At 39.1% G+C, this 25,236-nt stretch overlaps 2 protein-coding genes across 2 annotated transcripts; one reads left to right on the forward strand and one right to left on the reverse strand.

Moving 5' to 3' along the window:
• Nucleotides 1-292: 292 nt before the first annotated feature.
• Nucleotides 293-8,385, forward strand: LOC139140732 (uncharacterized). The gene is made up of 8 exons (XM_070710117.1): nt 293-499; nt 1,667-2,080; nt 2,208-2,372; nt 3,074-3,112; nt 3,361-3,466; nt 5,574-5,658; nt 6,568-6,654; nt 7,308-8,385. Exons 1-8 carry the CDS (start codon nt 445-447, stop codon nt 7,371-7,373), a joined length of 1,017 nt encoding a protein of 338 aa, XP_070566218.1. The 5' UTR covers nt 293-444; the 3' UTR covers nt 7,374-8,385.
• Nucleotides 8,386-12,389: 4,004 nt separating this feature from the next.
• On the reverse strand, nt 12,390-23,691 carry LOC139140733 (growth/differentiation factor 8-like). The gene is made up of 3 exons (XM_070710118.1): nt 22,975-23,691; nt 15,655-16,037; nt 12,390-13,912 (listed from the first exon to the last, which is right to left on the reverse strand). The coding sequence occupies exons 1-3, from the start codon at nt 23,438-23,440 to the stop codon at nt 13,550-13,552; spliced, it is 1,212 nt and encodes a 403-aa protein (XP_070566219.1). The 5' UTR covers nt 23,441-23,691; the 3' UTR covers nt 12,390-13,549.
• Nucleotides 23,692-25,236: the final 1,545 nt, after the last annotated feature.

A 25,236-nucleotide genomic window follows, 5' to 3' on the forward strand; every position in this document is an offset into this window, starting at 1 on the left:
TAACATCGCCGAAATCTACTTATGAGATTAAGTACCGGCAAACGGATCTTTGCATCAACTAATCGGGAAGAGAAAAATATGATGTATTTTAAAATAGTAAACCGCATTTAATAAATCATGAACCAGTGATTAGCTGAACAGTTACCAAACAAGTATGACAACGGCTACGTGGAAATTTTTGCATTTGTTTATGACGATAACTGTCAGGTTTCATATCAGCTTAATACCCTGTTTGCAACTTTACTGTCGATAACCTAATGTGACTTTCGGGAGTATTGTGTCGGAGGACAATGTATAGACTTTGCCCCGCCGTGAGTAAATCAATTTAGAGGCACCCTTCGTCAGCGAAAAATTGTCAGTATAACCTGACAAGATGTCACCTTTGACCTCGGAGCAGTCGCCTATCTTGACAGTTGCGCAGTCAGGGGGTGGTGATTACGTATCATGCGAATCAACATGGAGTCCTGGTTTGTAACGCTGTTCATTCTATTAATTACAGGTGAGTGTGAGCACACATATGCATCAAACATGTCTGGTTTTTTGTTGACAATATACAGGGTACAATTTAGTGATATATGTCGCTTCACACATATACAATATGTGAAATAATCCTACAGGATCTTGGCCTGTTCTGACATATAGTTAAATCGTGGGAAGTGCGCACCAAAATGAAGCTACTGATTACAACATTTCGCGAAGAATACGAAATTATCACTTTTAAATTCAAACTCTTGACTGTCAGGTTATCTCTTCTGAAAATTGCTGTTCAGTTCGACAGGGAGAATGCGTTTGACAACTTTGAATTCCTGCTTCGATCAGACGATACCGTAAATCCTGGACGTTGACATGTCACATAAGGTTGTATAAAACGACGATTCAACACCACAAAAATTTGGTGTTCTCTTGATTTATGTGATATACGTTGAATTAATACACTTCCATGTACAACAATTGCTCGTGTCCAGAGTTGTTGTAATATTTTAAAAATGGCGTCGTTCTTTATCAGTCAACCGAATCGCCGGACAGAAGCAACCTGGGCATACGTCACTTGAAGTAGATTTAAATCTAGCAAGAAGTACAGAATTAGTTTGAACTTCAAGAAAGATTATAGTAGCCCGGTAAAGCGTATAGGAGATGTTATCGAAGACAGGAATAAAAATAAAAACAGCACAAGAAAACGTAACCACCGAACTATTTCTACGCCAACACAAAGGGTGAACTTTGTACGAAATGTCACACTATATGGCTTATCGAGCGTCATCGGCCGGCAGCACAGTGTCAGCCATTACTCCGATAAAGTTGTTAATCATTAATGTTCAAAGTCGACTGTTCCTCTGAATCCTAATACTATTTATAGTACATTGTAGAAAAATACATGGTAGGAAAAAAAACAACGGTTGATAAAGACAAGATATTGTTGTCTAATGATTATTGCGTCGAAATTTCGTCAACATGAATCCGTCGGATGTCTCTGCCATGTCATTGCATTGATTGATTTAGGTCACTCGTAGGTCAAACCCCTGCCATTGTGCGAGTTTACCAATTTGTTTTGTTTGTTTTTTGTTTAAGAAACGGGGCAAATCTTTTTCGACAGCCAAACGTGAAACGAACCAAAGTCAGAACTTTACTTTCAGTCGTAACAATTTTCAAATTCACTGTTTGACAGCAATATGTATCAGCTGCGAAGGCGCTACTATGTTGGCCCCAACAACAGACAGCGGGGACAATTCAACCATGTTTAATCAAAGCTCAACGGCTGAACCAACTACTGAAGATGATTCAACGACCAACGACATCACGACACAAAGTACAAACTACACAACATCGACAATCTCTCACAATACAACGGAGGTGAATGGGTCGACAGTTCAGAGCACAAAACCGACAACACCACCCGAACCCAGTTCCACCAAGCCTGTAGTGTTGACAACGGTCTTAACAACGTTGGCTAATGAGAACTGTACGAATAACACCTGTCCCGCTGGCCAGTTTGATTGTCCAATGACATGCGTGTGCATCGAAGAGGACAAAATCTGCGATGGAAATGACGATTGTCCGGATGGATCTGACGAATTTCAGTGTAAGTAGTTTCGAAAATCATTGTCGACCCTTGCAATATGTAAAAGACTGTGTTCATTATCGGTTAAACCTTGAAAGCTTTTTGCTTTTATATAGCGCCAAACATTTATTTTTACTATCTCATGCAGGTAACACCACAACGGTAGAGCCCTCAAGTGTACCACATTGCGACAATGAAACGCAATTCTTCTGTCCTGAGGACGGTTTTTGTATCAACAAAACGAAAGTCGATGACGGAGTCATTGATTGTCCAACGGACTGTGCTGACGAGAAGAATTTCACCGGCAACTGCCGTGAGTAAATCTTCAAAATAAGTACTCTTTTGTTTGGATGCAATTTCCATTGATGAAGCTTTCTCACTGATTTTGCAAACAAAGTTGAAAGTGAGCCAGTTAGTTGCATCTTTCCAGATTGAAATATCACTCCCTTTGTTCGAAAAAGAACTTAAATTGTACATATTATAATTATCAATATGGCAAATCCTAAATATTCATCATCTCGAAATCACCAACTTTTACTGTGGACTGTTTTTTTTTTTGCCATACGAACACAGGACAAACTGGGTCAACATACTTCCCAATTTGGAAACATGTAACATTAAGCTTAATAGTTCCAGTGTACTTCTGAAATCAGTTAGATACAGCATATTTGACCTTGAATCTGTACTGGGCTTTCTGTCGGCTGTCATAAATGTTGACGTCAACGCTTCCGATCACTGAATTTTGACATTTTGTCGACATTTCAATTTCCTAACCGAAATTTTCTTCGTCTTATGAGTCACCGAACCTCACAAAGGTAAATGATGCCATCACCCTGCGACCCCGAACCACATAATTCGTATCTAGGCCCTAAAGACTGGTCAGGTGATTTTATTCGACAAAAAGAAGAAGTAATAAATTGATGAAAGGGTTAGTTTGCTGGGGTGAACCAGTTTAGTCATTTGCTGTGGCGGGAAAATACATAATAAGCTATCTCCCTCTATATTCACTTTCAGCGACAGTGACGGCGATTCCGCCATCGGATGGTAATGATGGTAAGATTTCCTTGTTTTTTAATTTGGATACGATTGTAAACTTGACTGTGGAGATACTTGGCCTTTTGGCACAAAGCTATAAGTTTATGTATGTTCGTTATAACTTATCGTCCAATACATAATGTTTATCCTTGTTTCATACGATATATGTATTTGTATGTTTATTCCATTTTTTATTTGAAAATGCTCAGCTTTTCAACTCTCAGAAGTTATCCTATCAATGACCCTGATGATTTTTTTCATTGCAGTTACAAGGATAGTCATTGCATCGTTTGCTGTAGCTGTGGTGTTAGTCATCGCTGCAATATCGGCTTCCTTCGTACTTAGCAAAAAACGAACCGGGCAGGTAAACAGGTAAGTCCGAAATTCAAAATGCATCGTGATTGCATCCTAAAACTTCGCGTCACTGTAACCAAAATTGCAGGTTGACTCCAATAAGTCTTCATATATCACCATTTACATGTTTTTCATGTCCCTATTCCAGTGATGAAAGCCATTATAAATCGCTTGGTTATCATGTGTGCCACGGAATGACCACAACTTGAAACCAATCGTTTGCCCATGATTAATAGATTAAAGCCTCTTTCATCGACGATCAATGACGATTAGAGCATTGGTGATGATAGCAACGAAACAGATTGTGAAAATGGTTCAAATCACAGTCCCTCTGTCATGGAGGGACTGTGTTCAAATAGATAAGCCGTGTGTTGCTTACTTCTTACATATAATAATAATATTAGACAATAGAGAACCCAAAGCGACCGGTATACTGCCATACGTATTTTTAGGTGACATAAAATCAATGAAAAATTGCGACCAAGCTTTCTAACGCTGTGATACAACACGAACCACATGCGAAAACAGCGCTTTAGGTATTTTCGATTTGAACTTACTTTCATTGTAAATAGATTTGGGAAGGAAAGGCATGCCATTCTACTTTTTCAGTTATTTCAAAATAAAAAAGTATCACACTTGAAAAGCTCATAAGTCAAGACGCGTTTTTGCGTGACCGAACGCGTCGAGGTGATGTGACAACTTAAAGCTGTTGTGGGATAATCCTCAGTAGCTATATAAGATTGTGCAAATTGCTTCATTCCTCAGTGTTTTGCCAACGACAATCGATGACGTCATGTTCACGTCAGCTGACACGGAAAATCATAATGCAAAGGGGGGAAAGTCATGTGTTTCCGGTTGCGTGACCCTATGCTAATCAAGTCGTTCGTGAATGAAGAAGCAAATATGAACAATAATAACATGCGAAATCAGGCGAAATATACTCCTCTGCGAGATCTTCAATAAGACCTGTGACGTCATTCATTACATGAAAGAAGGTTCTTCAGTTAAAACTTTCATAACATGATGAAAGTGCGTTGTTTTGTTTCAGCACGTATGATCCAACAATTTTAGAAAGGGTTTTCTGTAAAATAATGAATTTCAACGTTCCTGCTCCAGTACAGTATATGTGCTCATGATCATGATCATGTATACTGTACACATACTCATGAGCACACAGTCTACCTGTTCAAATGATAAACAAAAACTTCAGTGTTGTATTATATTAACACGCACACGTTTCTTTTGGTCTGAGAAGAGATTCCATCTACTAAAGAAATTCATAACACTTCCCTAACACCTGCGCAACCCTCATTAGAAACATCCCTGATAGCTCTCAATGCTTTCACACTAACAGTACTACCGCCATCACTGCATTGATCTGATGATATTGCCCTGAAATAAGGTCCAGTGAAGACATATTTCAAGCCAATAATAGGTCAATCGAACACAAATTTAAATATCCGATCGAACCAGCCACACTATTGTCGATTTTTGAATTCCATATTTGAGCCAAACTAAGTTAAAGAACTTGTACACGAGTGCACAGCATTTTCAAAAACCTTTATTGTGAAGTACAAAGGTACTAGGTACTTATACACGAGCAGGGGTTTATGTTCGCAAGAATACAGTACTTAAACAAATGTCACGTTTTCATTCTTCTTTACGTGGCACGCATGTGATCACATCATGAATGAATCGTTTACTCATACGGTACCAGTCAGTTTCCTGACAGTAGAAGAATTTTGATGACTTTCAACTACATACATACACATACACATACACATCGGTCTTGTCTTGTGAGATAACAACACTAGCCGAGCCGAAAAAGTGTTATGAAGGAACTAGTCACCACTACAATGTTCTGACGACTGCAAGACTTGAGAGTTAAGAAATCAAACAATTTGATAAAATAATTTGACAAAATAAAAAAAAACGACCTACCTACCTACCGGCCTACCTAACTACCTACCTCAGTTTTGTAAAGCATGCTTTATGCTTACATGCCATTTTTGAAATTTGAAATTTGACTCAACATTCAAGGTAGCAATCGAGTGTGAACGTTTATCGGTATAATTGCTAAAGTTCTTGTAATTTGATTGAACGTTTCTTTTTATGCGTTTTCCAGTCGTTTCCGCCGTCTAATCGAAGATGACAACGCCACGCAGAATACAGAGAGTCCGCTGTATGCAAATGATCCGTTTCCAGCTGAGGTATGTGTGGTGTTACCTATACTACCTGTTCATATTAACCACAACTAATCGGCATTTCCTTGAAGGAATGTAATCACTCCATTCTTGAGGGTTTTCAAATCAAGAAAAGCTGAAATAACTTCTTATAACGAGCTGAGCTCAAACGTTGTCGTTGTATGATGTGATGAGGTAGTCTCTGCATCGCATGCCGAAAGTTCAGCATTGTAGCGAAACGATTAGCTCATTAGCATATTATCCTATTTGTAGACTTTATAGGCGTAACTACTTTCCTTGAAGATTTTGTTTGTAAACAAGTGTAAAACATGTCTTGCCGACCATTCGCTCTGTATATTTCGAGAATGCAGAGCAGTTAAATTTACTTCATATCCTAATGGAGCGGATTCATCCCTTTCCAAAGACACAATTTGTAGCCATAGCATTCCGTGTCCGAATTGCTGCCATTAAGATTTCGTGTAATGAATATCTTCTTTTGGACCGAATTCGATTTTTCTGACAATATCGTCAACTTGAATGAGGGACGTCAAACTCATCGTGAAGATAGCGCTAAAGATCGACGCTCGCACCAGTGGCGTAATATAAGCTTAGAGGGCCACCACTATGTGGAATGTTGGGTATTGGGGAATTTTGAAGGTACAGATATAGATGTTTGAATAGAGCAACACTGTTCATTAATGTTCAATGCTTACGTCATTTTTGGGAAGATGGGTAGATTATTGAATGGAGGGATGGAAGGATGCATAAATGAATGGAAGCGTTGGTGAATTGATGGACATGTATGTACACATGGCTTTGTATACTTGGGTAAATACACTGTATATTTGCATATGCTATATGTAACCACATATAGATGCATAGCGTTGTGTGCATGATTCTTTCCGGATGTTTCACTCAATTTTTTTTTCTTTTCAGCTGAACACACAAACTAGTGATGTCCCAAGGGTAACTATACTGGATGATGATGATGATGATGATTTCGAGGGCCGAGTCAAGTGGGAGGTAAGAGGTGGCGATATTTGAAGTCCCAAAATGACAATGAATCTGTGATACATTTAATCTGCAGTGGATACTGCGGCACATAGTAAGATGTCTGAAATCTTTGAATGGGCCAAAGCAAGTAAATTCTTTGTTTGCCTCCGCACACACGTATAGGTTTTCTGGGTTTTTTTTGGAAAAAAATCACGAATCTGTTTTTGCAGAGTTTTCCGAAATTAGTGATCTTCTTTCTCACAACACAGTCATGACTTTTACATCGCGACAAAATACTTCGCCACGGCAGTCGTTTTACAACCATTGAACCATTTGGCAATGTGAAACAGCGCCCTCTAGAAGCATGTCTACAGAAATGTTCATGTTGCTTGAGAAAACTGCCAAATAAAGGCATATTGATTTTCAGCTAAATTTTGTGTGTGGTTTTGTAACTCTTATCCGGCAAACGTTCGGATTTTTGCGTGTACACCAAAGGAATAATTGGTTGATTTGACAAAATGAACTTTAAACAAGTTGTATGTGAACTTCATTCAACATGATACAGAGCACGGTTCACGCCAGCTACTCTTATAGATATGGTCATTTTAGTTACACTGAAAAACCCTCATGGAAATCTTCAAAAGCGGTTGAAAGACTTACACGGAACAACCTTTATTTTTCAGAGAGGTCAAGAAGACTTGAATCGATCTGTAGCAGATACTGTAAGAAGGAACGAATCGAATGCGTGAGTCGATCGACAGACTTCATTACACCTTCTCTGCATCCGTTCAAGTGGGAGAAAGAAGAGTCTTCGATGATGTGTTTTCTCTACTGCATCCTACATGAGTTTCACAAAAATACATTTTAAACAGTAGTACTTTGTGTGTTTTTTAGCGTTGACACTTGGCTGGACCAATCCTTTCCTGTTTAATATCTCACCTTATCATCTTATGTCAATATATACAGATGTGTTTTTTGTGTCGTAAACTGGAATTTCTTACCGGGATAGGTTAATTATGAAGTCTATCTCTGAACAAAGTGATTAATTGTGTATAACTTTCCACTCGAAGGAGCACGGGGAAAAGGAATAGTATCACGCCAATAGACAAAGCAAAAGAAAAGCACTGACACGACAACAATTGATGGCTGCCGCTTAAACAGTTTATCAAAAATATTTAGTCTTGTATGTCTCGAGCGCTTGCAGATAAACAGAAATGCGGGTGTTTTGGAGAGAGGCATTACTGAAAACATGGAAAATAATCATTATTTTTGTAATTGTTTTTTTGGTAATTGTTTTTGTGATTAATCAAGTAGAGCTGGTTATGTTATCTACACTCTTAAGGCAATTGCAAAATCATATACTTACAGGTTTCCTTTCGGACTTCCGCTGTGAACTTTTTCTCTTGCATATTTATTCCTTTAAAGAAGCTAGCAAGCGAATATTCATATACATCAAGTCGCAACTGTGAATGACTCGATATCGAAGAAAAAATATTTACAAAATACTGAAATTTTAATTGCCCATTGATCTTTAACTTCGATAATTTTTCGAGACAGAAGTCATCATATCAGACGAAATTTTACTTTTCCGTACAAATTTCATTGTGTATAACAAAGTATGAAGATAAATCGACCAAGGCATTTGATTTATATTCAGTCTACAGACAAAAATTGCCGAATGTATTAATGGTAAAATTCTGGTATATTTTAGTGTACATCTTATGTTGTTACTGTAAAATAAATGTTTTGAACTACTCAGAAGTCATATTAAATTGTCCTATGCGTCTGAATGTAAAGTCTAAAGGGTACAATGAAATGTGCAAAAACGAAAGAAATGAAAATATGCCCGCAAGGGAGGAACTGCTTTAACCAAATAGACAGAACAGAAACCTGATTGTGTCCACCTTAGCTTATTCTTTGCTCTTCTCGCTGGCTGTTGTCGCTGGAGAAGAGCCCAGCAAGGAACGACAATAAATAGAGACGTCACAATCTCAGGCTACAGATTAGAGATATAAACATATCCCGCCATCGCTACATTCAGGTATATAGCATAGGCTGCGTTCATGAACACGTTTTTGAAATACCCCTTAACAATTCAAAATATTTCAAGTACCTCTGCTCAACTTCATGAAGACTTTTCGTTGATTTTTTTTTTCAATATTGGTTCTTAATGATACTTCTAATCAGCATCATTAGTTTTTTCAAGTCTTCCCTTTCAGAACCACAATATTTTTTCGAGCCTCCTAATGTACTCTCACTTTTTACAATTCCCCTTCGAACCTCCCGCCTTCCTCTAGAGGTGTTTGTTAACGCGGCCTTTAGTAGAACTTCAGTGAACTCAGCCGGGTAATAGCGTAGCGGAACTTGGGCCTGTTAACACTTGTTTTTTTCGGGTTTTTTTTCGATTTTTCTGATTGGCTACTTGCGGGCGGGTTTTCCGTCCAACATAGGGCTTTCTTTCCATCCCTATCGTGATTGGCAGGCCCGTACTATCCCAAGTTCCGCTACGCTACAACCCGGCTGGCTCGGTGAGTCTCGCTTGCTAGAAAGACCGTTGAGGGCGCATCACCATATGGTTGAGGATGGAGCTGCGCAGCGGATGAGGGGCTGCGAGAGAGTCTATCTTCGGCTTTGCAGGTAAGTGTGTATCGCTGCCGGTTGGTTCGATGACTTCATCTTCGTCCATGTCACCGTGGCTGTCCGGCGTACACATATGATCGCAGGCCACTGTCTGTGCATTATGTGGGTTCAAAAACTAGACGACTGACGGGACAGCTTCAGCGATAAAAATGAAATACCAACTTACTTGGTGGCATAAATCTCAATACACTCTTTACACTCAAAAGTACTGACAAACGCGCAAAATGAATAGTAGAAGTAGTGTAGACAAAGACCAACACAGAGAAGTTTCTTGCTGAGAAAGTGACCAAGGCGCCGGCCTATCCACAGCAATTCTACTACAAAGTTGCCGGTGGTTATCTGATTTAAACGATCACAACGCATACTTTGATGTCGTTCAGAATAGGATAACCGCTCCATTCTGCAGAGTACGTGAAATTCTAAAAACAACAAAAAAACACCCAAAATTGCACACAATTCACTCACTTCTTCTTGGTTTCCACGTCGACGTGTCAAAGGCGAGTAAATAAAATGAATGCTCTATTGCCGATGTCAACGTTTGAAGAAGAAAAGAGAAAAATATTTTCACAGGTGTAGGAGAGTTATGAAGCAGAAACTGTGCATGAATGACCGCTTTTACATGTTTATCTCACAAAATAATTTAAGATAGCTCTTCGGACAGTGCAAGAGGTGGTAATTTGAATTTGACGCAAATTAACGTCTTGTCTCATTCCAAGTGATTGGCGATTACCAGATGACGTCAAAAAGATCATGAACGAGAAAGCTAGATTTGATTTAAGGTAAATGCTTGCCACGGTCAATACAATAAAATTACGAAAACATTCAGATGACTTTGACACTGATTCAGGGAGAATAATGAAAGTTGAAGTTAGTTTGTTGTCACAGTTTAACCAAATTTGATCTCGCGTATTTGACATTTAAACGATGACTTAAGTGTTCGCGCTCTCATTTGCTTTATTACGTCCTAATCACCGAGGAAATTATCTCGCATTCGCGAGGTTTAACTTTGTTCGCACTCTGTCGTAGTCTTCGAAGGCCAGCATCGACAATTTCGTTACGGACGTCATCAGAACACACAGAAACACGGTTACGAAGCCTGATTATGTTTGCTGAAAAAAGAGCGAACTCAAATTTCTACAATAAAGGACGAGAACGTGTAGCCATGCAGATTACCACACCGTTGTCGCTAGACTGTGTGCTAAAAGGCGACTCTGCGGATTTCAATCGAACCGCTCCCGAAGCGACACAAGCACCAGTGCTGCCAGTGTATGTGAATATCTAGAGGTTATTGGAGGAATAAACCACACCAAGCGACGGGATACCTAGAGATTTTGACCAGTTTACGACATATGTCCATGAGCGATAGCAAGTGCATAAATGGAGTGAACTGGTCAAAATTGAGCGGTATACTATCTGCTGAAGTGGTTTATTTTATTATATCATAATATTAAGTATTAATTTTGGCGTGAAATGTCAAAAAAGGAATTTTTCTCTAGCTGAGTGCTGGTGCCTGTTCCAATCATGCTATATTGCGCATGTAACATGGTTGTTCTCACGTCTCGACCATGCAATAACATGGCAGTATTTGCGCCATCAGTATCCTGGTATGATACATACTGTCAACAATCGTGATCCCAGAGACAGCGAGCGACAGAAGTTTAGCCATAACTTGAAGAAATTAAAAGAGAACCGAGGGCGTACAGAAGAAAGTTGGTGGCAAGATAAAGCTTTAAAGTAGGCATATTTAACTCCATATTTACTGGTATTTCCAAGCTTCAGGCTAGCGGCCATTTTGCATCAAGCTACAATTGGTCCTACTCAAAGGAAAGGGTGCAGCGCCGGGTTCATCAGAGTAGATTTTAACAAATTTAATATTTTCTCCTTGACTTGCTTTCGAAACTGTTTTTTTGTACTCTAGTGATATATTATTTCTTCTGTTATTTTGACGCTTGGAAGACGCATCAATCTCTAACCTCCAACTCTGACAAAACTATCAGAAACAAGTCATAATTTATATGGTGACGATTTCTAATAAGAGGGCTTCTTTTCAAAGTGATGTGATCGAGTTTATGTCGTAGCGTGTATAATTTCGGAGGATGGTCCATTGATCAATAATATATATTCACCAAAAACGCCAACCGTACAAGAATACTGCACTGAAAAAACATTGCAATATACCCCAAGAACAGTTATTTGAAAGATATTACGGAATGATTATTTTCATGAATTTTCATGAGAGAGAGAGAGAGAGAGAGAGAGAGAGAGAGAGAGAGAGAGAGAGAGAGAGAGAGATTTTATGGCGCCTAGTATCCACCAGGTGTAATAAAAATGGAAGGTTACTTGACCAATGGTATTTTTGCTGTTATTTTTGCCAAAAGGCGTAAAGTTTTTGGGAGTTATTTTCCTCTCCTATATGTTGTCGATTTGAATTATGATCATTGTTAACGTGTTTCCACTGACCAAGTGAGTCAGAGAACTATTCGACAAGAGTGTGGCGTGGTAATCGTCAACAAACATTGATGTTATTCAGCGTCTTCTTCAAGAACTTTAAGATCCAGGAAAACGAGTGTAGTTGTCTAGCTCCAACGAGTCAACTTGTATAAGTAGTTTCAGCGGACAATTTGATAATTATCCCCGACCAAAATGAACTGGACGAAATTTGCTTTCAAGTTGATGGGACCATGATCATATCTATCAAATGATCAAATATATTTTCTTATTCGTCTTCCGTGGATGTTGGTCAGCAGAGACTTGTCAAGGGCAGTGTAGGTAAATAACGAACAAGCACCAAGTGGCTGAATTTGAAAAGTTTCCTGTCCGATTAAAATAATACATGCCACAGTACTTACGGAACTCATAATGTACACATGGTATACCTCACCTCTGGTCTGAACAGACCAAATTATTTTCGATTTTTTCCACCCGCTGGCTGGGGGTGGGCGGGGAGGATAAATTCATATTTCACCCGACCTCTTAAAACTGTACATGCCCCGGATAGCCTGGCATTTCCTACTCTGTCAATCAGGCATTACGTTTACTGACGCCAGGATAGGAGATATATCCAATTTGAAAAGAGTATCTGTCATATCTGATGCGCTACCATAACAGTTCTAAAACCATGTGGATGCATAAAAATACAGACTATTTTATTACGTCTGAATTTGTATCAGCTAAGTCGCGAACAAATAACGTAGAATGCGCCTCGAAAGTGAAGACTTAAACTTTTGCTCAATCTTTCCTCAATGAAACTTTCAACTATTCTCTTACCAAACCAACAATAAAAATCGGGGGTAACCGTGCAAATTTTGGTACTAGAGAGACAAATTACCTGACGTTTACCGATATTTGAAATCCTAAATCTCTGCCATCCCTGTGATAACTTCATGGGGAAACAAAAAATTCTCGACTTTCGAAACAGTGAGACGGTGAAAATGTTTCCGCCCGAAAGCTTTAAAATGAGCCCCCGCAAGTGGTGGATCAGATAAAAGTTGTAAAAGTTCGGGAGTCCGAGTGTTTCTGTCCTGAGTCGCATCACTACCTTAATAGAGATTCAAAAAGAGACCTGTTTCTATTAATTCTTAACAGATTGGAAAGTTGATTCCATATTTTCTTTTTCATACAAGCGTTCCGACAATAATTGCTAACAAGTTAGTGACCAGTTCCCAAATGATAAATGAATGAATGAAAAACATAGACTAACATACTGTTGAATGTTAAATGCAAAAATTCAGCTTAACACAAGCAAAGAATAAAGAAGAAAAAACTGGTGAAATTATATGAACCAAAATACCAATACAATGTGGTATGTTTAGTCCTGTAACATAACTACAAAGACGATGTACAGATGGTAACCTGTTACCATTATCATACATATTGTTAATCATGAGATCTTGTAATATCGCAGGGTGTTGCTGTGCCAACAACACATCCATATCGTTTTTATGTAGAAAGTATGGTAATCACATGTAACATACCCTTGACGCGTTGATATAGATTATATGAATTTGACCTTATATGTGTCTCATCTAACAATTTGCCTTGTCCGCAATATGATGTGTCTAGCAAACTTTTTCCTAACGACCCCTTCACACACCAGCTAATCTGTGTACGAAAAGACTAAAGCCTACATACAAATTTTGTGACGTTTCATGACACTATCTATGACGAACATATATCATACTTGATTATAAACTTACCCTCAGGCGAAACCGAAGGTGACAATTGTTAAAGAAAAAAATTATGTAAATGTGCGTATTATTTCCAGATCCAGTGTGTTTTGTTGAACTTAGAAACAGCTACAACGATCGATGACCATTTTCGGTATTTTACCGAAAATGATGGTCTTGTCATCATTGTAATATAGTAGGGACAGGTTTGACATCTTACTTGGGCCACAACAATGTTCTATGCCAAACTGATTGAGGAAGAAAGCTCGGCTTGGTACCAGCTGTCGACATCCACCGGTGCAGTAATACGCTTGGTAACTCTCAGGGGCGATTATCCAGTCCATTTCCAGTTCTTTGAAGTTCACAGTTAACGGATGGCGACAGCACGCGGTGAATGACACCCTGTTAGCTGGGCACTCAAGGCCCTGCACTGAACGTTTTCGTCTCCTGCGTTGTTGCGTCTGGATTTCCAAGAATGGTTTCTGCAAGTAACAATTTCAATATTTTGCGTAACACACCGGATTGGATTTACGTATAGTGTTGACATGGCACTCTATGGAACTTTCATGAGCTGCAACTTTTTGATTTAAACTCAAGTGTTCGTTCTGTTTGCGAATGGCGGCGTGTGCTTCAACTCCGAAAATCATGTCAAATGCCCGTTTGCGTGCACTACACAGACCGATATTATTGTCGGCAACAGACTAAATTCATTTGTAAAGCAAGAATAATGAAAATGTGATCATAATTTACAACTTTTGTCAGAATTCTGACAGTTTGTGTATTTCTTCTCTGTAAGTACGGTCTCTACACACACTCTACTGTGAGGGGACATGCATTATTAATGGCAGGGATGGAAAACGTTTCATCGACTTTTTCGCCCCCTCCCCGACGTTAGCTGAAATTTTCAAAGCCCGCACCTCTGTTAGCAAGAAAATGTTTGGTTGCCCCCTCCCACTAACATAAAAATGTAGAGCCGATCGGGACCAACTTTATTCAATAAGCTGCTACTGTCCGTGTATTTATATCTGAATGTATGATATATATATATATATATATATATATATATATATATATATATATATATATATATATATATATATTTACTAATTTATTTAACAATTTATATGATTTTACGTCACTGAGATATGATAATTGGAAGTGTATGTGTGAATAAGAAATTTGATTTTGAAATTTCACTCAAAAGTGTCATTTCACTATACATATATAGTTGTCCGAGACTCAGGACTCAAAGCATGAAAAATTTCTTTCTAATACAAAACTAGCAATATCTGTGCATTTATGTATCTGTGAAAACTGATATAAATGTACTTCATAAGCATTATGGTGATTGAGATGGAAATTTTGTACAAGAAAGTTTATTTTTGAATTTCCTTGGACAGCCAGCATCACAGTTTTCATAAACACAAACTGTGAATGATCATCAGTCATTGAATCGCAGTTGTTTCATTGGATAACCTGAAAAAACATGTTTATGACAGATTTGTTGTCGGTCCTGTTCGGAGTGATTTTATGGGTGTGATTTGTATTAGGTGAAAAGTTGGAGGCTCCCCTTATGGTTCTCTGGAATTTTCAAGCCCCCCCCCCTGAATAACCTATTGTTCGTCCCCTCTCCCATTTAATAATTTAATAATTTAATAATTTTCGTTCGCTAACTTCAATCTCTCCACACACTGTGCTGTAAGTGAAGTCTCTCCGCACGCTTCACTGTGCTGAAAGTTTAAGTAAAACTAGCCATATCTGTTAGATCAATTGATTAGCCTGGACACAACATTTTCTCATGTGCCCCTTGTCTACCCTTTTAGAATCGAAATGCTAGTCAACAGTTGTCGTTTCCAATGACAACAGGTTTTGACGATTAGCATTGATGCTCACAAGCACAAACTGTGGTAAGAGAAAACAGTCACCTTATATTGATATGAAGTGATGCTCTATTGTTGCATTATTATAATCGCCCGGCTTTGAAATGGAGCTGTTTCATTGGTTAACCTCGAGGCTCAGAAAACAGGTTCATGGAAGCACTTTCTGCCCAATTCAGAGTGATATTTAAGATTTGTATTGAGTACACAGTAAACCCCCTTTTTATGGTACTCTAGCATTTCAAGCACCTTCGAACACCCGATTTGTTTTGTTTTGTGGTTTCATGATTCTCTTTTCAGCCCCTCTCTTCCGTTAATTGTGCTCAATCCCTAGATTAAAGTTTTACCTTGGAGTTGGTCTCGTGCAACGACGGAGTCATAATTGAATCCCCGTTGTGATCAACAGCTTCGACTTCGATGCCCCAGTTTGTCCACATTGCGGCAAACCAATCTTGCACGACAGACGTCAGGTTAAAACTCTGCCAGCCACCCGAGTTCGAGATAACATTGATCTTGCGAGCCTCGATCAGCACCCTCTTGGCATTACTCCGGTCACGTGACTGGATACGGAAGACTTTGACGGCAGTGCTGGTGTCCTGCAAGACGATGCGGGGTTTCACGTACACCCAGAGCCGGGCTGCCGCGATGTCATTTTGCAGCACTTTCTGGGAGAACTTGAAGAAAAAACTCTCCGAGGTATGGGGACGTTGAGGCTTTGTGTGGTACGGCACTGAAAGGGAAGAGACGCGGCGGCACATTATTTTAGTCTATTCATACGAGGCGCCAAATGTGAAAAAAATAATTTACTCAATCACGCATTATTTCAGAGATAGAACAGACGGAAAATGTACATAGAGAGGAATTTTGAATACATACATACATACATATACATACATATACATACATACATACATACATACATACATACATACATACATACATACATACATACATACATACATACATACATACATACATACATACATACAGCGCCTCGTATATTCATATAAGTGGTATAAACGTCGTGCTAGAAACTCGTCACGGTTTCGAAGGGAAGTAACTCAGAACATTGGTAAACAGGTAAGATGTTGAGAAGTTAAAGTTTAAAACTGATGTATTGACGTTGATGTTGGCATTGCCGTGGTTTTGTACACATTGCGGGACGAAATACAGTTCGAACCAACTAGGTAACGTGTGAGGTCGGCAAACAGCAGTTGTCACGCATGTGCAATGTAAGGCAGTCTTTCCTTCAGCGCTAGAAAAGTTAACCATTGGTACAGACGTATCAAGCCCCAATGTGATACTTTGCTAGGTCTTAGATAGCTTAAAGATAATAAGACAAACTAGTACGGATTGATATCGCGCACTGTGATGATTGGCTTCGTGGCTTGTTATGAAATGTCTTGACTACCAAATTAATAATGAACGTCTTCGTGATTGACAAGCAACATTTTATCGTATTTCCAAACACTCAATTGGTCAGCCTTCGTCACATTTGCATGTCTTGTCGCAAATTTGGCGAAGTGATCGGACATTTACCGAGTTAATGATTAATTCGTCACTTTTTCTCACTGTCTTTCTTCTCATTGTCACATTTGGCACCACTTTGCGTAGCCGGTACGCGGTCGGACATTGTAGAGAGAAATTAAAGCAAAAGTTGTAACCGTTGTTTGATGCTGTGGTAGCTTATGTTAAAATATCTAAAGGTTGCTTGATCGTCGTTAAGGGATTCAACAGTGCGATTTGCCCCGTACCGTTGATATGATGTCTACGGTTGAGCTAAAAAGATATTTTTTCTGGGACATTAGCCATTGCGTCCATATTGTATGGTAACACTGTTATACAGTTTAATTCACATGAACGTTGACGTGGAAAAGTAAATATGCATTCCTTAGCGCAGTCTTTGGATTAAGCCAAAGTAGTGTTGAGCCAGGAAGGTGCATCCATTGGCGTCTACAGAGATAAACAGAGGAGGGTGGCAGTGTTGTTCTTTAATGGCTTTGATAGTTTGGAAAAACGAGGTGAGTGTTAATACGAAACTGGATGAATATCATAACGATTTGTCCACCGAGCCAACCGACAGAAGACAAACCGATGATAGCCTTGAGGCATCATCATCATCATCATCATCATCATCATCATCATCATCATCATCATCATCAACAACAACAACAACACCATAAGTAGCAGCAGCAACAACACAGTACTACTACTACACCAATACCACTATAGTGGCAACGACAACTTCAGCAACAACTAGAGCCACACGTGGTAAACCAAGAGTGACAGGGCGAAGAAGAGAGTGATGATGACAAAGTGGTGATACATTTGCATATCAACAATATGGGCTTTGATGGAAAGTACCGTTCACTACTCCGCATGTACGCTGATCACCGAGTGCTATGATCTCATGCACTTGAAACATACAGAAATTGAAACGTTTTGATATTTCATTCTTTCAGGTGCATCAATATTTCAAATTGTCCAGGTATACTCCCTCGCGCACTGAAGGCTCACAAAATAACCAGTTAAACATAACAGTTATCACATTTCAGGATACAAAACTTCAAATTACAACTCAGCAAGATGAATTCATCTCAATTCAATGACTTTAATCTGGAGCCTGAGTATAACAAGCTTTCTGCAGTTCATAAGCAGAGCAAAACAGTTAAAATTTATATCAAGCGTTCCTATTCGTGTATTTCTTAAAGTTTAAGTTAATTACTATTTTACTGTATTTATATACTATTTTAGAACCGCTATGGCTAGAAAAACTATACAAATTACTACACTATGAGTACTTTAAAAACGTTGGCCATATCTTTGAGTTTGTCCATATTGTACTGTTAAAGACCAGTTTAATTGTCCTTTCCTATAATGAGGAGGAAAGCGCTTGACTAAGAAACAAGCAAAAGAAATGTGATAACAGATTCGATATGGCACCGTTGCACCGAAGATCTCGCACCCAATAAGGGTGTTACCACCGGTAGAGAGGGAAAGGCGGCTCTTAGTCCATTCCCATGCAGCCACAGTATTACCTCACCAGAACGCCATAACAGGGAGTTAGTTCTTCGAACCTCATTACCTCGTCAAAGCCTGGTAGTCCCAGCACGAGACTGTCAGAACACGCAGTGGATATGTCTGACTATCGCAATAATGCGTTTCATTGCTCCTCTGAATTTCAATGACGGTGTGAACAGCTAAACTCGATATTCCTTTCCGACCGAACATAAATAAAATACCGAAAGGAATTGTATCTCGTGATGTTACTTCTGTATCTAGTACGCATGGAAAATAGAAAGCAAGAACGCAGAACATTTATGATTATGTAGAATCAGGAAACCTTGGTCTAAACTTTCCTGTGCAGCGTTCATCATAGACTTGAACCTTTTCATAAATCTGAATGGAAAATCAGTCATAAATTTAGCCAAGCCTTTACACACGGCATACCACCTTGAAACGACACTTTCGAAAGTTTCATCCTTGCACTGTGCACTGATAATCTTAAGTTTTTAATTTAAAAGATCACGACATCAAAGAAAGGTGAATCTTCGAAACGAGATCACCGTGCAGTCACCGCTGAATTTGCATGGTGGCGCCGGATTTGAGGAGAATGAACAATGATGGCTCTGCGGCAAAGGGGTTGTTAAAGCTCCATTTGTAGCGTAAACGTTTGGTGTATTTTCCATGATTTTGTTTATTTTTCTTGAAATACAATTTCTGGTTCATATCCCTCAATATTAATGAAAAGTGGTTTTTAGTCAGAACTAGAACTAGAACTTAGTTACTAGTACTTGTCCTTGCAAAGATGGCAAGAGTTTTTTTGTCAAGAGTCAATGGAATGACCACAAGAAAACAAAGTGAATTATACATTATTGAACGGTTACGTGAGTATCTGTTGCCGTAAATAGGCATGTGGTTTGCGACGAGCACAGTCTGATATTTGCAAAGCGGGCAATTTTCGCGCTACTATATGCAGTTGCGTGTTAAGGCAACATGCGCGGAACAACTGCCCGAATTATGTCAGAGGGACAGTTCGCATTTGTTCAATGTAATCGAATGGACAGACTCGGGAGCTCTATATCTCCCTGAGGACCATATTGCCTTGGCTTTTTATGACGGCAATTCCATGAATTTGTTACAGACTAAAACCATATGGAAGAGATCATCGTGCTGAATTTAAGCTGGACGTCGACCTCCAACTGAAAGGCTTAGCTTAGCGACTATGCATAAACATTGCAACCAGGGTATACCAGCTTGCTGTACACGACAGTGTCTCCACACTCAAAGACCCCTGGCACGTCGTTACTGATGAAAACATGTGCACTATCAATAAAGTCGCATTTAGATAAAAGAATCAAAGGTTTGCCTCTTATTCTAAGGGAGCCGTCATTATTTACGGCCTGGGGGTCGGAGGAATGTGAAGGGGAGGGGGTTCACTCAAAAAATTGAAATTTTCAAAGGGGTTGCTCAAAATGTGGAGAGGAAGAAGGGGGTTACTCAGTTTTTGAGCAAAATAAATTGAAAACACCTCTCGAATTGCACCATAGCGCACATCATTTTATCAAAATTTTCGATGCGAAAGGGGAATCCCCCTCTCGTGCTCTCCTCCTTTGGGTGTTCTTACAGTGTAAAACAACTTTTATCATATACCTAGATTCACGTACCCATGTAAACCTATGGGAAAAGGCGCTCTTACAGGTGTGTAATAAGTTGCCGTATCACGCCCAGGCACACTTTGCCCAAATAAGGTAGTGTGCGCGCTTTTTCGAACTTTTTCGTTGTCGTTGCTACGCGCGTTGCTATCCACGTACATTCCATTCGAAAGCACGTCAGCGCGAGATTCGAACCCGTTTCTATGCGCTTCGCTCGTAGTTTTGAAGCAAATTGTCGACAGTTCGAATCCTATTCCGATCGAAATTGGTTTAAAACAAGCGCTTGATAGTCTCCTCTCAATGTTTTGCTGAGAAAGTGTATTTTAACGAGCGGGATCAACTACTCATCTGTGCTGATTGTGTAGTGACATTGGCGTTCGCATAGAAGAACAAGCTCGCGACGCGTTCCACAACAGAACAAATGACAACATCGTACATATTAATCCGCAAAGTTGCGTGGTTCACGTTTTTTTTGTTAATTTACGCCCATAACTTTAACAAAATTTTATTGATAAATACTGAAACATATCACAACAGTTCAATAAGGTATATGATAAAACCTTTACGGCCCAGATACGGGTTTTGCGGACCTCGGTCGCACGCTCGGGCCCTTCCGCCGTACAACCTCGGTCCGCAAAAGCCGTATCAGGGCCGTAAAGATTATTGCCATTGTTTGATTGTTGAGTATTGTGACTCAAACACACTGATCATGCAAAAATGTCATAAAATACAGCGTTCAATGTCATTTTCAAACAATTTTACCGAGTTCAAGGTTGGCAAGGGGGAAAGGTTACTCGAAATTTCGGAGTTTCTGATGAAATTCCTCCGACTCCCCCCGCCCAGGCCGTAAATAATAGCGGCTCCCTAAATCTCACACAAACACATTTACTGCCATGGCTAGCACACCATCATTTTTTGACATTTTCTGCCATGCGTAGCACGCCACCATTGCTCTTACTTCTACTCTTTTCGACCGAATACGAATGAAAAAAAAGAAGGTCTAGTTAAGATCGTCAGATCGACACCTGCGATGATGAGAAGCAACCCGGTTTACTCTCCATGGCTTCATGTGCCTTAAGGTAGTATGCGCCTCAAAAGTGAAAGACTTAAACTTTTGTTCAAACTTTCCTGAATGAAACTTTAAACCATTCCCATGTCCAATCAACAATAAAAATCGCGGGTTACCGTACAAAGTTTGGATGTAGCGAAACAAATTACTCAACATTTTGCGAGATTTGAAATTCAAAATGGCCGCTATTCCTGTGTTAACTCTATGGGAGAAAATTAAATTTTGGATTTTCGAAAAAATAAGACCGTGAAACTCTTTATTTCGCCAAGAGCTTTTAAATGAGCCCCCACAAGTGGTTAATCAGAAAAGAATTGCAGAAATTGAAGAGTACGACTTTCTGTCCCCGAGGCGCGTTCTACCTTAAAGTTTTTGATCCCTGCACTACCATACCCGGGAAATGAATGGCCAGAGTCACTAGTTTATGCAAACATACTGAGTTCCTACCGTTCCACTACTTTTTAAATTGTCCTCAAAATTGTGACGGCCACGACGAAAAGTAAATAGCCCATTGTACAGATTTGTTGGTACAAATTAGCGATCCGAAGTACAGTATCGCGAAAAATAAATACAAAACTGACATACAAGTGTGAGCTAACAACATTATTCACATTTACATACTTATCAATTTTGACGTCAAGTTGTATCTAATTTGATCGTTATTTTACAGAGAGGTCCCACTCAGATTAAATAACACTACTAACTTTTAAAACCTGATCAACGTCGAGGCGCGAAATACATTTGCACCAGCAGGATTACATATAGTTTGCTCATGTGAACTGAAAAAATATAGTATCTGGCTTCCCAAAACGTTTCAAGTGCAGCTGACGATACCAATGAGTGCTAGAAAGGTTAAAGTATTTCAAATGTCTGTTGTCATTTTAAAATTGTTATCATTTAAATCCAAAAATTAAGTTAGAAAGTCCAAAAGGATTAAGCTCTGGAGACAAAATCCGACTTGGCAAAAAAATACACTCTCAGAATAAAAGTAATCATCATGACTCCATGCCAGGGCGTACACCATCGCTTTTAAGAAAATCAATGTCTCCTATATTTCAATAATTCCTCATTCACTAGTTTTAAAATTTAGCAGAAAGAATACAATCGATTTAGCACGGTGTTCACAGGGGGCAAAGTGTTACAAAATCTCAAAATACATTGCACTAACGCTGTCTCTCGCTTTTATTTCTGTCTTGCAGTGTTCATTGATAGATATTTTAATTTCACTTGCTATTGTATTCGTAAGTAAAGCTATTTTGGTTTTAAAGCATGCAGTATCGTACGAGCTGCATGCCACGTCAACTTCAAGTATATCGACAGAATCTTGCATCAACTCAATTTAAAAATGCTCAATCCTGAACATTATTTCTGGCAAACGTTTCTGTATTACGCAATTGTCATCAACTGTGTTTGACTTGAACCACTCAGCAGTTTTGTCAATTTCTGAGCTGTCGATCTGTCTCGCTGCATGTATCGTAATGCCCATTGCAAAGATGACAAGAACTACCGTTTCTTCATTATAGTGCACCTACTCGGTTGTGTGACTCCGCTCTGGGATTGTGTCCCTCATTTGGTGATGGTAGGAACACGCGATTCACTGTCAAATGATGATTGATGATAAAGTACAGTCAAACGAAATGCAGAAACAAAAACAATCAAGGAAGAAATCAAACAACACCATTGTCATAAACTTCGTGAGGATTCAGATCGATTGATTTCGATTTGATTCGATTTAAGTAATTCACAACAAGCTATCCCAATACAGATAAAACAATGACAGAAAACAGACAAGACACATTGGGCTTGGTTAGGAAGAATGGTTCAAACTTATTTCTACTGTATTCCTAAGTGCTATCCGATGGACATTAGGCCTTTGATTGTAAAGTCTTGGATATATTGCCTTGCTTGTAAAAACAGCTAGCTAGCAAGATAAAATTAGAACTTACGTTTCTTAGCGAAAACGATGATTCGTTTCGCGTTGACGTAGTACTCGTCATCCGAGTCTTCGCTGTCCATCTCCCCGTCGTCATGTTGTTCGCCATCCGAGTTGATGAAATCAAAGTCGTCATGCAGCTCGCTCTCAAGTAGATGCTGTACAACTTCAAGGCTAGGTATGTTGCTACCGTTGACCTGTGGAGGGTGTTTCATACCTAGCCTGTCCATGATTTGAAACTTTATGTACAAAAGGTGTTGTTTTCTTGCTTCGTCGGGATCACAGTTTTTACAGCTCATTTCGTTGGGTTTGTCTGACGACATTTCCGTAGTCGTCGGGGTCTTCTCATCTTCAGGTGACTCAGTCGGTCGCAAAGTTCTGTCTTTAGTCGGTGGCGACAGTTCCTCAATATTCTCTTCCTCGGAGGAAGCTGCAGACGCAGCGATAAAGAAACAAGCCACCAAAACAGCAACCTTCATTTTTCAATAAGACTGCAAAATATTGTGCGCATTCAAACAGGCTAGAGTGAGGTTTTTAGGGTTTCAAGCAGTATTCAGAGCAAGCCTCGGACTGGATGGTTTTGCAATGTGGGCTCTCCTCTTTATAGCAGTAGAAAATACAATGGTTTCACCTTTGACCCCGTCAAGCGATGGAACAAATTTATAGGGTATGGACAGTTTGAACACTTTCACATTGGATCGACTTCCCCTTACATAGGCTAGGAGAATTTGTCCTCCCACAGACCAAAAATTCCACTTGTACCGTCCCAGCAGAGGGGACTACGCTTCCCATGCCCCGAATCGTATTGAATTTCAACCGTCAAGACATAGGTTACTCTCACTCTTGACTGCTCCTAGTTAATGACTAAAATAAATCCTGGTTCTAATGTCTGTAAAAACTGCCTCAGCATGATATAAAAATAGGATAAAGCCGCAGTGTGACTGAAATGGACCTGTGCCAAGCCATTAAATTAACAGGGCACTTTATGTAGAAATTGGTTGCTTATTCAAATTTTTACTCTAATAAGGCACTATGATCGTTTGTAGAAGACATATGTTGCGCATTAAAACATTTACGGAGCGTTGTGCAACAGCCAGTATTTCTGCAACGTTGTCAGGTGTGGACCAAATGTACTTGCGTCTCGTCGAAAGAAATCGTATTGTCATTTTCTTTTTAGCACCTTTATGCATCGTAATAAAAAAAGCTCACAGCAAAATTGCTGTGACAAAAGTGTGTGAAAATACAGTGTACAAAATATTTTAGGGAAATAACGGTGATTTTCTGGTTTTTTCATTTCATATTAATCTATGGTCTGAACACAATGTACATGTATTTTCTGTCTCATTATTAACTACCTGTCTAGGCAAGTCTATATACGGGCTAGTCTTACTACAGCTTAACCGGTAGAGTGGTAATGGCATGTTACTGGCATACTTTGAAGTTTCAATGATCAACAGCATTCCGGTAGAAAATCGAAAGTGTTACCCATGAGACATGGCTCAACGTATACTTTTTATGCCCATATAACAGAAAACGTATGATACTTGACAGAAAGAATGTTTACTCAACGGCAGATCTTTGTCAAAGTAAGATCTATTTAGGGTAATACATTTATTGCACTATTTTACACTTTCAATATCAACAGCTTTAATATCTTGTAAAAAATTGAGATTTGTTTACCTATCTGAGACATGGCCTAGATTACACCCTCACATTGGGGTCATAGAACAGAAAACATATGATACTTGACGCATATTAGTTTTAATCCAAGGTTAATCTGTATCAAAGCAAGATTTGTTTCCTATAATACATTTGATACACTACATTTGTTTGAGGTCTCAATAGCACCGGTTTTCTACTAAAATTTTAGAAGCGTACACGTATGGGACATGGCCTAGCCTACTTACATGGCAAATATTTGACACTTGTCATAAATTCGTTTTACTCTATGGTGGATGTAAGACCTATTTCAGAAACATTAATTAAAATACTTTATTTGAAGTTTCAATATCAAAAGTCTCATGAATATTTTAGATCCAATAAGCTACATGACACAGGCTTAATGGTAAATGGACTCATACTAGACAAAATATTCTTAACAAAAAAATGTATATTTGTACAGGTTGCCGCCATTATATTGTTAGCAATGGAATTCTAGATTAAAATATATTGTAGATAAATATAAAAGCAGACTGTGATTGCACACACCGTGTAATACTCATTGCAACTAATGCGTACTTTAAGTCCCAGTAAAAGTTATCTTTGACAATCGTTT

The sequence above is a fragment of the Ptychodera flava genome, chromosome 9, assembly GCF_041260155.1.
Source record: "Ptychodera flava strain L36383 chromosome 9, AS_Pfla_20210202, whole genome shotgun sequence".
NCBI lineage: Eukaryota > Metazoa > Hemichordata > Enteropneusta > Ptychoderidae > Ptychodera > Ptychodera flava.

Coding starts and splice junctions, on each gene's coding strand:
- LOC139140732 (XM_070710117.1), top strand. CDS start 445: ATGCGAATCAACATGGAGTCCTGGTTTGTAACGCTGTTCATTCTATTA. Junction 2,081..2,207: donor TGGATCTGACGAATTTCAGT/GTAAGTAGTTTC, acceptor TATCTCATGCAG/GTAACACCACAACGGTAGAG. Junction 3,113..3,360: donor GCCATCGGATGGTAATGATG/GTAAGATTTCCT, acceptor TTTTCATTGCAG/TTACAAGGATAGTCATTGCA.
- LOC139140733 (XM_070710118.1), bottom strand. CDS start 23,440: ATGAAGGTTGCTGTTTTGGTGGCTTGTTTCTTTATCGCTGCGTCTGCA. Junction 16,038..22,974: donor CATCGTTTTCGCTAAGAAAC/GTAAGTTCTAAT, acceptor CTTCCCTTTCAG/TGCCGTACCACACAAAGCCT. Junction 13,913..15,654: donor TGCACGAGACCAACTCCAAG/GTAAAACTTTAA, acceptor TGTTACTTGCAG/AAACCATTCTTGGAAATCCA.